This window comes from Coturnix japonica, unplaced genomic scaffold, assembly GCF_001577835.2.
Source record: "Coturnix japonica isolate 7356 unplaced genomic scaffold, Coturnix japonica 2.1 chrUnrandom424, whole genome shotgun sequence".
NCBI classification, from domain to species: domain Eukaryota; kingdom Metazoa; phylum Chordata; class Aves; order Galliformes; family Phasianidae; genus Coturnix; species Coturnix japonica.
In genome coordinates, this window is record NW_015439869.1 from 104716 (window position 1) to 118562 (window position 13847).

The 13847-nt window shown below is 59.4% G+C and overlaps 2 protein-coding genes across 2 annotated transcripts in view; one reads left to right on the forward strand and one right to left on the reverse strand.

Annotated features, from left to right (window-relative positions):
• SCX (scleraxis bHLH transcription factor) overlaps positions 1–4081 on the forward strand; it is a 12372-nt gene extending 8291 nt beyond the window's left edge. Inside the window, exon 2 of the mRNA XM_015850412.2 lies at positions 3677–4081. Coding sequence (XP_015705898.1) covers positions 3677–3715 — 39 coding nt within the window. The 3' untranslated portion in view covers positions 3716–4081. The remainder of the gene's footprint in view (positions 1–3676) is intronic.
• BOP1 (BOP1 ribosomal biogenesis factor) overlaps positions 1–13847 on the reverse strand; it is an 80387-nt gene that overhangs the window by 32557 nt on the left and 33983 nt on the right. The window lies entirely within an intron of this gene.

The following is a 13847-nucleotide window of genomic DNA, read 5'->3' on the forward strand; positions in this document are numbered from 1 at the left end:
GAAGGGCACAGAGACCCCCACCCATGTTCCTATAGCACAATGAAGGGCACAGAGAACCCCACCCATGTTCCTATTGCACATCGAAGGGCGCAGAGACCCCCAGCCATGTTCCTATAGCACAATTAAGGGCGCAGAGACCCCCACCCATGTTCCTATTGCAAAACGAAGGGTGCAGAGCCCTGCCTATCACAGGAGGCAGCCCCCAGCCCCCCGCCAATGTGCCCATTGCATGATGAAGGGCACAGACCCCTGTGTGCCCACTGCAAAAGACAAGGCAGAGCCCCCTGCCCACTACACAAAGATGGCTGCCCATGGCAGGAGTCAGGGCAGAGCCCCCTGCCCACACCCCCCTGGCAGGAGGCAGAGCTGAAGCGCTCCCTGTCCATCCATCCCCACCCTGCAGCGCTCATTTTCCGCCATGCCTTTCTGCTTACGTGTGCGGATGCCGTCCCGACCAACGCACCCTCATGGGACGGAGTCCGACGCTGCTCGGCTGGGATGGCGCGAGGGGTCGGGAACTCGGGATGTGGGGCAGCACCATCTCCTACAAACCCACCCCAGTCTCAGCTGTGGTGGGTGGTGGGGGGCTCAGCCAGCTCTGTGACCCAAGGTTATATTCCACCATCCCAATGCCTTCCCGCTGGTGTTTTGGGGCTGACCCCAACCCCATACCCTGGGAAAAGCCCCCTTTTTGTTCACTACCAAACAGAGATTGGTGAGCAACATGGTTGGAGCTGCAGGTGGAGGGGGAGGCTGGGCCTTGGTGCAGGTGATGAGTGTGGGGGGGGGGGTCACCTCTGGGGGTCCTTTTGTGGGTACCATGTCCCCTCCAGGACAAAGGGCGATGGCTGGGGACATGGTGCTGGGTGGGGACACGGTGCTGGTTGGGGACAAGGTGCTGGTTGGGACATGGTGCTGGTTGGGGACATGGTGCTGGTGGGGACAAGGTGCTGGTTGGGACATGGTGCTGGTTGGGGACACGGTGCTGGTTGGGGACATGGTGCTGGTTGGGGACATGGTGCTGGTTGGGGACACGGTGCTGGTTGGGGACATGGTGCTGGTGGGGACATGGTGCTGGTTGGGGACACGGTGCTGGTTGGGGACATGGTGCTGGTTGGGGACACGGTGCTGGTTGGGGACACGGTGCTGGTTGGGGACATGGTGCTGGTGGGGACACGGTGCTGGTTGGGGACACGGTGCTGGTTGGGGACATGGTGCTGGTAGGGACATGGTGGCTGGTTCGGGACATGGTGCCTGGGTTGGGGGACATGGTGACTGGTTGGGACATGGTGCTGGTTGGACATTGGCTGCTGGTTGGGGATATGGTGCTGGTTGGGAACAATGGTGGCTGGTTGGCGGACAAGGTGCTTGGTTGGGGACATGGTGCTGGTTGGGGACATGGTGCTGGTTGGGGATATGGTGCTGGTTGGGGACATGGTGCTGGTGGGGACACGATACTGGTGGGGATATGGGGACACGGTGTTGGTGGGACACCTGGTACTGCTGGGGACATGGCGCTGGCGAGGGACCTGATCTATTTCTGTTGGGTGAAGGGCAGCGGGTACAGTAAGCGGCAGCGCTTGTACACCCTGGGTCGGGCTGAGGGCTGGGCTGCATTTCAGCACTGAAAGCCCAGATTCAATGCCATTCCTTTTGCTGGGGGCTGAGACCCTTTGCTATGCTCCCCCTGTGCCCATGGCCCACCCCAACCCTAACCCTAACCCCAAAGCCCACGGTGACCCCGGGGTGGGAGCACATGTTGGAGAGGCAGCACAAATGGGGAGGCGGGCACTGAGAGCAGCCGGGAGCTCAGGGGGTGGCAGAGGGAGCAAAGGAGAAGGGGGGAAACCTCCTCTCAGGCTCTTGCAACCTGTAACCTGCACCCAGTGGCTGCCCCACAGCACGCCCCATAGGGATGGGTACAACCCAGTGCTGGGTGCTCCGAAGTCGAGCAGGGCTCGGCTCTGCCCCACAACAGCAGTACGGCTATGGGACCCCGGTGCCTGCAGCAGCGCAATGGGGCCGGGCAGCCCCCGCTGACCCCACAGCTCCCCCACGGTATCTGGAGATGGGCCGGCTACGCAGCCCCGTAATTTACGGTTCCTGCTGCACTTAATGGCAGCGGAAAGGCAAGGTGATAGGGGAAAAAATATGAGGCGGGATTTTCCGAATCCCCATTTCCTCTCCAGACAGCACAAGAACTCCTGGGGCCCGAACATCTGGGAAATTTAATTTTACCATTTCGGAGCTGAACTCCCCTTCCCCTCCCCTCCCCACCCCCGGTAACAAAGGAAGAGTCAGAGCCGGGGCTGCACGTGCAGCGTGGGGGAGGCTGCACCAGCAGCACCGTGGAGCAGCCCCGGCATGGCCACAATAAAGGTGCACAGTGCCAGCAGGCACAGAGAACCATAAACAGTTGGGATGGAAGGGTCCTTAAAGGTTGTAGAGCCGTGGGAGGGGTTGGAGGGGTCCTTAAAGATCATAGAGACATGGGATGGTTGGGTTGGAAGGGTACTTAAAGATCACAGAAATACAAAACTGTCTGAGTTGGACAGGTCCTTACAGATCACAGAAACACAAAATTGTCTGAGTAGGACGGGTCCTTAAAGATCACAGAGCCATGGGATAGGTTGGGTTGGAAGGGTTCTTAAAGGTCACAGAGCCATGGGATGGGTTGAGTTGGAAGGGTCCTTACAGATTGTAGAGCCATGGGATGGGTTGGGTTAGAAGAGCACTTAAAGATCATAAAGCCATGGGATGGGTTGGAAAGGTCCTTAAAGATCACAGAGCCATGGGATGGTTGGGTTGGAAAGGACCTCAAAGTCCCCCCTGCTGCAGCCCAACTCATGCTATGGGCTGGTTGTCCCCACCAGATGAGTTTGCCTGAGGCCCCATCTAGCCTGACCATTCCCATCAGCAGGAAAGGTGAAGAAGCAGCTCTGCTTGCACCCACCTGGCCAGGGCGGTGCTGGTGGTACTGGTGATACTGGTGGTACTGGTGATACTGGTGGTACTGGTGATACTGGTGGTACTGATGGTACTGGTGATACTGGTGGTACTGGTGGTACTGGTGATACTGGTGGTACTGGTGGTACTGGTGATACTGGTGGTACTGGTGATACTGGTGGTACTGGTGATGGTAGTGGTGTTGGTTGTGGTGCGGTTGACGCGTTGTAGATGGTGATGGTGGTGGTATTGGCGGCAGTGGTGGGGTGGTATCGATGGTGGTGCTGGTGCTGGTGGATGGATGTGAGGAACCATTTCCTCTCCAAAGAATGGCTGGGCTCTGCCATGGGAAGCGATGGACACAGCGTCCTTCAGGTGTCCCTGACACAGTGGGAGGGGTTGGGGTCGGATTGGGTGACCCTGGAGCTCCTCCCCAACCTGAATTCTGTGATTCTGTGGCACTGGTGGTGGGGTTGGGGTCGGACTGGGTGACTGTGGAGCTCTTCCCCAACCTCAATGACTCTGTGATTCTATGGCATGGGTGGTGGCGATGGTGGTGCTGGTGGCAGTGATGAGGTTCCCCAGCACTGGGACTCCATTGCCCGACTCCTTGCCCAGCTGGGGATGGTGGGAGGACGCCACGGGGACGCAGGGCATCCTGCTGCTGGGAAACCCAGCCCAGGGGTGGTTCTCCCACTCACTCACTCACCCTATTCCCTCTTCTCTACAGAGTAAAGACCGCGACAGGAAGACGGCGATCCGGAGCTAGGCGCTGCTGGGAAAGACGGCACGGAGGAGCGGAAGGACGGACAGAAGAGCCGCACACAGCGACCCATGGACACACTCCCGCCTTCACCCCGCTGCCAGGGACAGGACCCTGCCCCTATGGGGCCAATGGGGCCGGGCTGTGGGGCCGCCCCGCTGGGACTGAGCCACGCTGGGGACGCTGCCGCCGGGACCCACCGCTGCCCGTGCTGTCCCGTCCAGCTTTGAGCCACGCCATCCCCTGAACTGAGGCCTGGGGTGCTGCATTTGTTGAGTTTAATCAATACATGCTGGTGTTTCATGTCATTGATACGATAATATAAAGCCTGAGCAGCTCGTATCATTAAAGATGAGTACGGTTCAGAGCCAAGGCAGAAGCCTCCTTCCTCCCAGCCCAGCACAGCCCTGGTTGTGCAGCACCAGGAGCTCCGTGCTGTGCTGTACCCGGCTGCAGCAGCAGGTCAAGGCAGCGCTTGGTGAGGACCAGATGCTGCAGCTGGGCCGGGTTTCCTGGGGAAATCAATTACACGTGCAGCGCTGTGAGCCCGGCGCTCTGCTCCCCCCAGCACGGTTTGCTGCAAGTCCTGTGGGCTGCAGGGCAATGAAGCTCCCCAGCATCACCAGTGGGTGCAGAGCACGGGGATCCATGGGATGAGGCTCAGAGCTGATGCTGGGGGTGTGTGCAAAATGGGGGTGGGGGCGGTGGGGGATGGGGCACGGTGTGTGGAAGAGCCCTGAGGACCTAATGGGTGATGGATACTCAGCATGGTCCATCACTGGTCCTCACATGGAGCAGTGCCCACAGCTAATGCAGAATGGGAAAGTTCAGGTCAGTGCTGGAGCAGGTGCTGCACAGGAGCCCAGTGATGGCACCCGGAGCTACAACATGGGGCATCTCCATCTTGGGTCTGCGCAGCACCTTCTATCTGAGCTCATCTTGGGTTGTATCCTATGGCATCTCCTCTCCTGCAGCATCTCCTGTGTCAGGACCATGTAGCACCTCCTGTCCTGGCACTGTGCAGCACCTCCTGTTGTGAGTCCACACGGCATCTCCAACCTGCACCATCTCCCACCTTGGGACCATGTGGCACATCCCCATGTTGTATGCTATATCCTGTCCTCCTATCTTGTATGCTATATCTTGTCCTCCCACCTTCTATGCTATATCCTGTCCTGGGGACACCCAGCATCTCCCATCTCAGGACACTTTGGTATCTCCCATCTTGGGACAACAAGGCATCTCCCATCTTGAGAATGTGCAGCATCCATTATCTTTGGTCCACATTATATCTCCCATCTTGGGACCGCATGGCATCTCCCATCTTGTATGATATCTCCCATCTTGGAGCTGTGTGGCATCTCCCCTGTCATGCAGCATCTCCCATGTCAGGTCCATGCAGCATTTCCCATATCAGGTCCATGCAGGATCTCCCATATCAGGTCCATGCAGGCAGTTTCCCATGTCAGGTCCATGCAGCATTTTCCCATGTCAGCTTCCATGCAGCATCTCCCCATATCAAGGTCCATGCAGCATTTCCATATCAGGTCCATGCAGTAATTCCCATATCCAGGTCCATGCAGGCGATTTCCCATATCAAGGTCATGCGCGTAATTCCCATATCAGGTCCATGCAGCATTTCCCATGTCAGGTCCATGCAGTAATTCCCATATCAGGTCCATGCAGGATCTCCCATATCAGGTCCATGCAGCATTTCCCATATCAGGTCCATGCAGCATTTCCCATGTCAGGTCCATGCAGGATCTCCCCATGTAAGTTCCATGCAGGATCTCCCATGTAAGTTCCATGCAGGATCTCCCATGTCAGTACCATGCAGGATCTCCCATGTCAGGACCACGCAGCATCTCCCACCCTGGGCCATCATGTCGTCTCCAACCTGGGGCTGTGCAACATCTCTTATCTTGGGACCGTGCAGCGCTTCCCACGTTGACACCACGCGGCACCTCCCGCCTTATGCAGCACTTTCCCATCTTGGGACCGTACAGAACCTCCCATCTCAGGACACCTGGAGCTGCCACCTCCACCTGGGGACCCCACCATGGGAGCAATGGCACCTCCCTCCCTCCTTCCTTCCCTTCCTTTGTGGCAGCTGCTCATAGAAATCAAGGGAAGCCGAGGGGAGCAGGGAAGGTGCTGAGCTGCCAGGGGGACACACAGATGCGGCTCCACAGGGGGTCTCAGTGTGGGGTTGGGGGTTTCACGCCGGGATCTGGACGCGTTCTGCAGCTCAGAGGTGGAAATGTTGCTATTTTTACTTTCAATATTAGTTTTGAAGCTGGAGAAAGGGCTTTGGAAGGCTCCCTGCCTCTCTCAAAGGCACATGGAGCGGTGATGGATCCACTTCAATTGAAACTGGGAGGTGCTGGGGGGGAAAGGCTCAGCGGAGCCCTATGGGTGCTGCAGGTGAGGTTGTAGCACTCAGCACCGCGGCAATGCTCTGATCATTAAGGGACGTGGCTGATCCATCCCCGCTGCACTGAGCAATGTGGTCACACAGGGACAGGAGCCTCGCAGGGACAGGACAGCAGCCATGCAGGGACAGGAGCCATGCAGGGACAGGAGCCACGCAGGGACAGGACAGGAGCCATGCAGGGACAGGAGCCATGCAGGGACAAAAGCCATGCAGGGATAGGACAGGAGCCATGCAGGGACAGGATCCATGCAGGGACAAAAGCCATGCAGGGACAGGACAAAAGCCATGCAGGGACAGGAGCCATGCAGGGATAGGACAAGAGCCATGCAAGGACAGGAGCCACGCAGGGACAGGACAAGAGCCATGCAGGGACAGGATCCATGCAGGGACAGGAGCCATGCAGGACAGGAGCCATGCAGGGACAGGATGAGAGCCATGAAGGGACAGGAGCCACGCAGGGACAGGACAGCAGCCATGCAGAGACATCAGCCATACAGGGCCAGGACAGGAGCCATGCAGGGACAGGACAGGAGCCATGCATGGACAGCAGCCATGCAAAGACAAGAGCCATGCAGGGACAGGACAGCAGCCATGCAGGGACAGCAGCCACACAAAAGCTTCCACTTCTGCATGCTTTGCTTCCACCTTTGCATGCTTTGCTTCCATCTTTGCATGCTTTGCTTCTGCTTCCACCTTTGCATGCTTTGTTTCCACCTTTGCATAGTTTGCTTCCACCTTTGCATAGTTTGCTTCCACCTTTGCATGCTTTGCTTCTGCATCCACCTTTGCATGCTTTGCTTCCACCGTTGCATGGTTTGCTTCCACCGTTGCATGGTTTGCTTCCACTTTTGCATGCTTTGCTTCCACCTCTGCATGCTTTGCTTCCACCTTTGCACTGCTCATCCCTGCACATGCACACTTTGCTTCCCCATCTACGTGCTGTGCTCCTTTATTTGCCCCCCAGAGCCCCAAACCAAAGCACTCGAGCCAGGGATGGTGGTGCAGCTCCTGGGCACCCCCCATAGCACAGAGCCCCCCTTAGCACAGACCCCCCCATAGCACAGACCCCCCCTTAGCACAGACCCCCCCTTAGCACAGACCCCCCCATAGCACAGACCCCCTTAGCCACGACGACTCCCCCAGATAGCAGCAGAGCCGCCCACCATAGCCACAAACGCTTCCATAGCACCACGAGCCCCCCATAGCACAGAGCCCCCCATAGCACAGACCCCCCCATAGCACAGAGCCCCCTCTCACTGCAGGGCTCTGCTGCTCATTGCCTGCACCCCACATCCTGCAGCAGGAGCTCAGGGTGGGGGGGGACAACAGACCCCAGCACGGGACACACAGCCCCCCCCATGTCCCCCCACACGTGGCTGCAGCTCCCAGTGATCACTTCCATGCACCCCCCAGGCCTCTGCCCCACGGCGTGCAGCTGGCAGCCGTTAAAGCCACGCAGGTGGCAGTTATGGGGCAGCTGGGAGAGAAAGCTGCGCGGGGTCTGTTGGAAGAAAGGAAGGGGGTCTGCCAGCACCTCCCACCCCCCACTGCTGCAGGGGGAGCACGGCAATGGGTGCCCCTAAGTAATGGGGAGTCGTGAATCAGGGAGCAGCAGTGAATGATGCCACCCATGTCCCGTTGGGTCTAAGCCTGAGGAGGGGTTGTGCAGCCTCAGGGTGCACAACTCTGTGTCCCCCCCACCCCCATGTACAGTGCTGGGGGGGGGGATACTGGGGAGCTGGGGAGGATAATGGGAAGGGGGGAGGGGCTGGGGGTATGATGGAAAATGGGGGGAGCTGGAGGGGCTCTAGGGGAGATTTGGGAGCTGGGAAGGATGCCGGGAGCTGGAGGGGTGATGGGGAACTGGGGGGGGGGCTATGGGGCATGTTGGGAGCTGAGGAGCTGGGGGGGATGTTAGGAACTGGGGGGATGCTGTGAATCTGGGGGGGTCTGGGGGAGATGCTGGGGAGCTGAGGGGACGCTGGGGGGCTGGGAGATGACGGGCACTGGGGGGGCTGCTGGGGAGCTGGGGGGGGCTGTGGGAGATGCTGGGAGCTGGTGGGGATGATGAGAGCTGGGGGGCACTGAGGGGGCTGAGGGGAGATGTTTGGAGCTGGGGTGGGTGCTGGGAGGATGCTGGGGAGCTGGTGGGGATGCATGGAGCACAACCAGGCTGGAGCAGCCCTCAGTGCCCCCAAATCTCTGGGTTGCCTGGAAGGGAGCAGAGCACTCGGACACCTCCGTGCACCCACAGGTGCTCAGGGCTCAGCACCCACCCCACACATCTATGGGGCTCCGGGAGCCCTTGGAGTGGGACGTGGCTGCAAATGGGGCCGCATCCAACAGCAGAGCTGAGCAGAATAAAGCCCATAATGGCAGGTTCAGCATCGCAGTAACCCAACGCCGCGTTTCCTCCTCCTAATCCGCAGCAACCGCAGGAGATGGGGGGGAGGGGGGGAAGGGGCCACAATGCCATGTCCCCACAGTGCTGGGTCCCAGCAATGCTCATATCCCAGCAATGCCATGTCCCCACAGTGCCATATCCCAGTAATGCCATGTCCCCACAGTGCCATATCCCAGTAATACCATGTCCCAGCAATGTTCATGTCCCAGCAATGCCATGTCCCCACAGTGCCATATCCCAGTAATGCCATGTCCCAGCAATGCTCATATCCCAGCAATGCCATGTCCCCACCGTGCCATATCGTATCACCACAACGCTTGTGTCCCTGCAACATCCCTGTCCCCACGATGCCTGTGTCCCTGTGACACTTGTGTCCCTGTGATGCTCCTGTCCCCACAGTGCCTGGGTCACTCCAAAGTTTGTGTCCCCACGATGCTCCTGTTCCTGCAATGTTCATGTCCCTACGGTGCTTATGTCTGTGATGCTCATGTCCCTGTGATGCTCATGTCCCTACAATGCTCATGTCCTTATGATGCTCATATCCCTATGTTGTTCTTGTCCCTGTGATGCTCCTGTCCCTACGACGCTTGTGTCCCTGTGTTGTTCATGTCACTGTGATGCTCATGTCTGTGATGCGATGCTCATGTCAATATGTTGCTCATGTCCCTGTGAAGCTCATGTCCCTGTGATGCTCATACCCCCACAGTGCTTCTGTCCCTACAACACTCATCCCCACGATGCTCCTGCCCCCACAAGCTCATCTCCATGACACATAAGTGCCCCCATGTCCCCACGACACTCATACCCCCGCAGTGCACTCACCCCCATGACAGGCATCCCATACTCATGTCCCTGTGCCCACATCCCCACAGTGTAGATCTCTATAACACTCATGTCCCTATAAGACCCAGACCCCACAGAATCATCCCCCACAGCACTGGTGCCCCCATGATACCGGTGTCCCCACGATGCCAACGTCCCCATGACCCCCCACATCCCCACACCTCCCTGTGGGGTACCCAGGACCTGCACGAAGCTCTCAGGGCACACAACAGAGAGAGGAGCAAAGGCAGCACGGAGCCACCCCAGTGCCCAGAAGCACTTGGTGCACATAAATAGCTGCAGGACACACTCAGCATCACATCATCACCATCACATCATCGCCCTGGAATTTGGGGACGGGCACACAGCCCTGTGCTCAGACACTGCGCTGTGCCAAAGCAGGAGCCATAACAGAGTCCATGGTCTGATTGGTCTGACCCCACCCCCAGATGCTCAACAACCTGCTCCATCCCACCCGCAGCGATCGCTCACACTGCTCCATCCACCCCCAGATGCTCACCACTTGCTCCATCACACCCTGAGCATGCTCACATGCTCCACTCACCACCCCGAGTATGCTCCACACTGCTCCAAATTCCTGCACCCCGAGCTGCTCACACTGCTTCTGACCCATCCCCGGAGACTGCTCACAGCTGCTCCATCAACACCCCCAGATGCTCAACACTGCTCCATCCCACCCCCAGATGCTCACACTGCTCCATCACACCCCGCCAGATGCTCAATACTGCTCCATTCACACCCCCCAGATGCTCAACACTGCTCCATCCCACCCCAGATGCTCACACGGCTCCATCCCACCCCCAGATCGCTCACACTGCTCCATCACAACCCCCAGATGCTAACACTGCTCCATCCCACCCCGAATCCGCTCACACTTGCTCCATTCACACCCCCCAGATGCTCACACTGCTCATCCCACCCCAGATGCTCAACAACTGCTCCATACCCACCCCCCCGAGATGCTCCACCACTTGCCTCCCAATCACACCCCAGATGCTCACAACTGCATTCCACTCACACCCCCAGATGGCTCACACCTGCTCCATTCCCACCCCGAGATGCTCACACTGCTCTTGACCCACCCCGAGATGCTCACACTGCTCCCATCCACACCCCCAGATGCTCACACTGCTCCATCCCCCCCCAGATCGCTCACACTGCATCCACCCACCCCGAGATGCTCACTCACTGCTTATCTGCCATCACAACCCCGCTCAAGCAATGCTCACACCTGCTTCCCATCCCACCCCCAAGCAGCATGCCTCACACTGGTCCTCCCACCCCTGGAGATGCTTCACACTGCTGCCATCAACACCCCCAGATTGCTCACACTGGCTGCCATCACACCCCCAGATGTCCACTGCTCCATTCCCAACCCTCGAGATGCTCAACAGGCTGCTACCATCGACACCCCAGATGCTTCAACAGGTTGCTCGTCGACCCACCCCCGAGATGCTCACACTGCTCCATCCCACCCCGAGATGCTCACACTGCTCCATCCCACCCCGAGATGTCACACTGCTCCATTATCCCACCCGAGGATGCTCACACTGCTCCATGCACCACCCCAGAATGCGTCACACTGTCCATTCCCACCCCGAGGATGCTCACCACTGTCTCCATCCACCCCTGAGATGCTCAACCAACTGCTCCATCACACCCCCAGATGCCTCTCACACTGCTCCATTCCCGACCCCCAGATTGCTCACCACTGCCTCCCATCCCACCCCGAGTGCTCAACACTGCTACCCATCACACCCCCAGATGCTCACACTGCTCCATCACACCCCCAGATGCTCACACTGCTCCATCCCACCCCGAGATGCTCACACTGCTCCATCACACCCCCAGATGCTCACACTGCTCTGACCCACCCCGAGATGCTCACACTGCTCCATCCCCACCCCGAGATGCTCACACTTGCTCCATTCCCCACCGCCGAGATGCTCACAACTGCCCTCATTCCCACCCCCGAGATGCTCACATGCTCCAATCACACCCCTCAGATGCTCACACGTGCTCCATCCCACCCCCAGATGCTCACACCTGCCCTCCATCCCACCGAGATGCTCACACTTGGCTCCATCCACACCCCCCAGATGCTCCACACTGCTCCATCCCACCCCCAGATGCTCACACTGCTCCATCACCACCCGAGATGCTCACAACTGCTCCATCTCACCCCCAGATGCTTCACACTGCTCCCATCACACCCCCAGATGCTCACACTGCTCCATCCCACCCCGAGTGCTCACACTGCCTCCAGATCCACACCCCCAGGATGCTCAACTGTGCTCTGGACCCACCCAGAGATGCCTCACACTGCCTCCATCCCACCCCCGAGATTGCTCACACGTGCCTCCATCCCACCCAGAGATGCTCACACTGCTTCCATCCCACCCGAGATTTGGCTCACACTGCTCCAATCACACCCCGAGATGCTCACACTGCTCCATCCCACCCCCAGATGCTCACACTGCTCCATCCCACCCCGAGATGCTCACACTGCTCCATCACACCCCGAGATGCTCATACTGCCTCCATCCACACCCGTCCAGATTGCTCACACTGCTCCATCCCACCCCCGAGAATGCTCATACCCTGCTCCATCACACCCCCAGACTGCCTCACACTGCTCCATCCCACCCCGAGATGCTGCATACTGCTCCATCACACCCCCAGATTGCTCACCACCTTGCTCCCATCACACCCCCGGAGATGCTCACACTGGCTCCATCACACCCGGCGCAGCGAATGCTCACCACTTCAGCCCATCACACCCCGAGATGCCTCACACTGCCTCCATCCACCCCGACAATGCTCACACTTGCCCTCCACCTGCACCTGCGCTGCCCCCACGCGGCCTCCGAGTGGAAACTGCGCTGATCGCCACCCACCAGCCTAGCGCTACCGTCGCTGCCGTCCCCTTTCCCTCCATACCTGAGTATTAGTGCGCCCTGACGAGACACCTCCCCCATCCACCCGCCACAACCCCAATGTCCTCCAGCTGGCGTCACAGCAGGGCAGTTGTGCTGAACCCCCCACGAGGAAGGGAATGGGCAACCCAATCATGGGCTCATGCGTGCCTTGCTGACCCTGTCAGCAAGGCAAGAGCAGGGATTCCCCCACTGGGGCAGGTGCCTGCCAAGCTCCCCGGCCAGGATGGGGATCCCCTAGGCGGCAGGGCAGGTGCTGCGTGAAACCCCCCCAGGAGAATAGCAAGGATCCCCATAAAGGCAGGGTGTCGCAGTAACCCCCCCCTTGGAGGGAATGGGCTCCCCATAGAGGCGGGTGCCGGCTTGTACCCCCCCAGAATTGCAGGGTTCCCCTATGGAGGGCAGGTGCTGCTGACCCCCCCCAAAGCATGCAGGCGGAATCCCCTCTGGAGGCATGTGCCGTGCTGCAGCTCCCCCCCCCGTCCCAAGGAATGGGGATCCCCCATTGCGGCAGGTGTGCAGGTGAACCCCCCAGAATAGCAGGGATACCCCCATAGGGGCAGGGTTGCTGCTGACCCCCCCCTTGAGGAACACGCGTTCCCCTTGGTTCGGCAGGTGCCTGCTGACCCCCCCTTGAGGGAATGGGTTCCCCATAGAGGCAGTGCTGCTGACCCCCCTCCCACGAATTAGCAGGGCATCCCCATCTGGGGGCAGGTGTGCAGCTCCCCCCCCAGGGGAATAGCAGGGATTGCTAGGGATCCCCATTGGGCCTCGCGCTGCTGCAGCTCCCCCCCCCAAGTAATTGGGGATCAACTTCGCTGCACACTCCGCCCATAAAGTGCAGGTGCTAACTCGACCCCACCCAGCAATGTAGCGAGGCAGGATCCCTAATTGGGGAGGTGCATGCTGATCCCCCTTGAGGACATGGGTTCCCATACGAGGCAGGTGGTCTGCTGGACCCCCCCCCTCCCAGTAATGATGCCGAGGGGATCCCCAGGTTGGGGCAGATGCTTGCAGCTCCTCTCCGGCAGAATGGGGAACTCTCTCCAATGGCTCGGTGGACATAGGCTGCTGCCTGACCCCCCCGACTGGCAGCCAGAAGTAGGGAGCCACCAAGACAAAATAGCATGGATACCCCTATAGGCGGCGCAGGTGCTCTGCATGACCCCCCTTGCCAAGGAAGCGGGGGTTCCCCATTGGGGCAAGGTGGCCCCCTCCAGACGTGAGCAGCCCCACCCACACTGAGGGCACATCGGAGCGTTCCCACACCTCAGAACGCGGGCAGCTGCTGCTGCATGCCCGCCCCCCCAGCAATTAGCAGGGATTCCCCCATTGGGACCGCAGGTGCTCGCCAGATCCCCCCCCCAAGGAATGGAGTTACCCCGGTACTTCTGGGGAGCAGGTTGCCCTGCTGACCCCGCCCAGAATATTCCAGGGCATCCCACATATGGGCGGCACCGCCCCAGACAACGAAGTGCTCGCTGATACCTCCGTGATGGACTGCCGGTTCCCATAGACGGC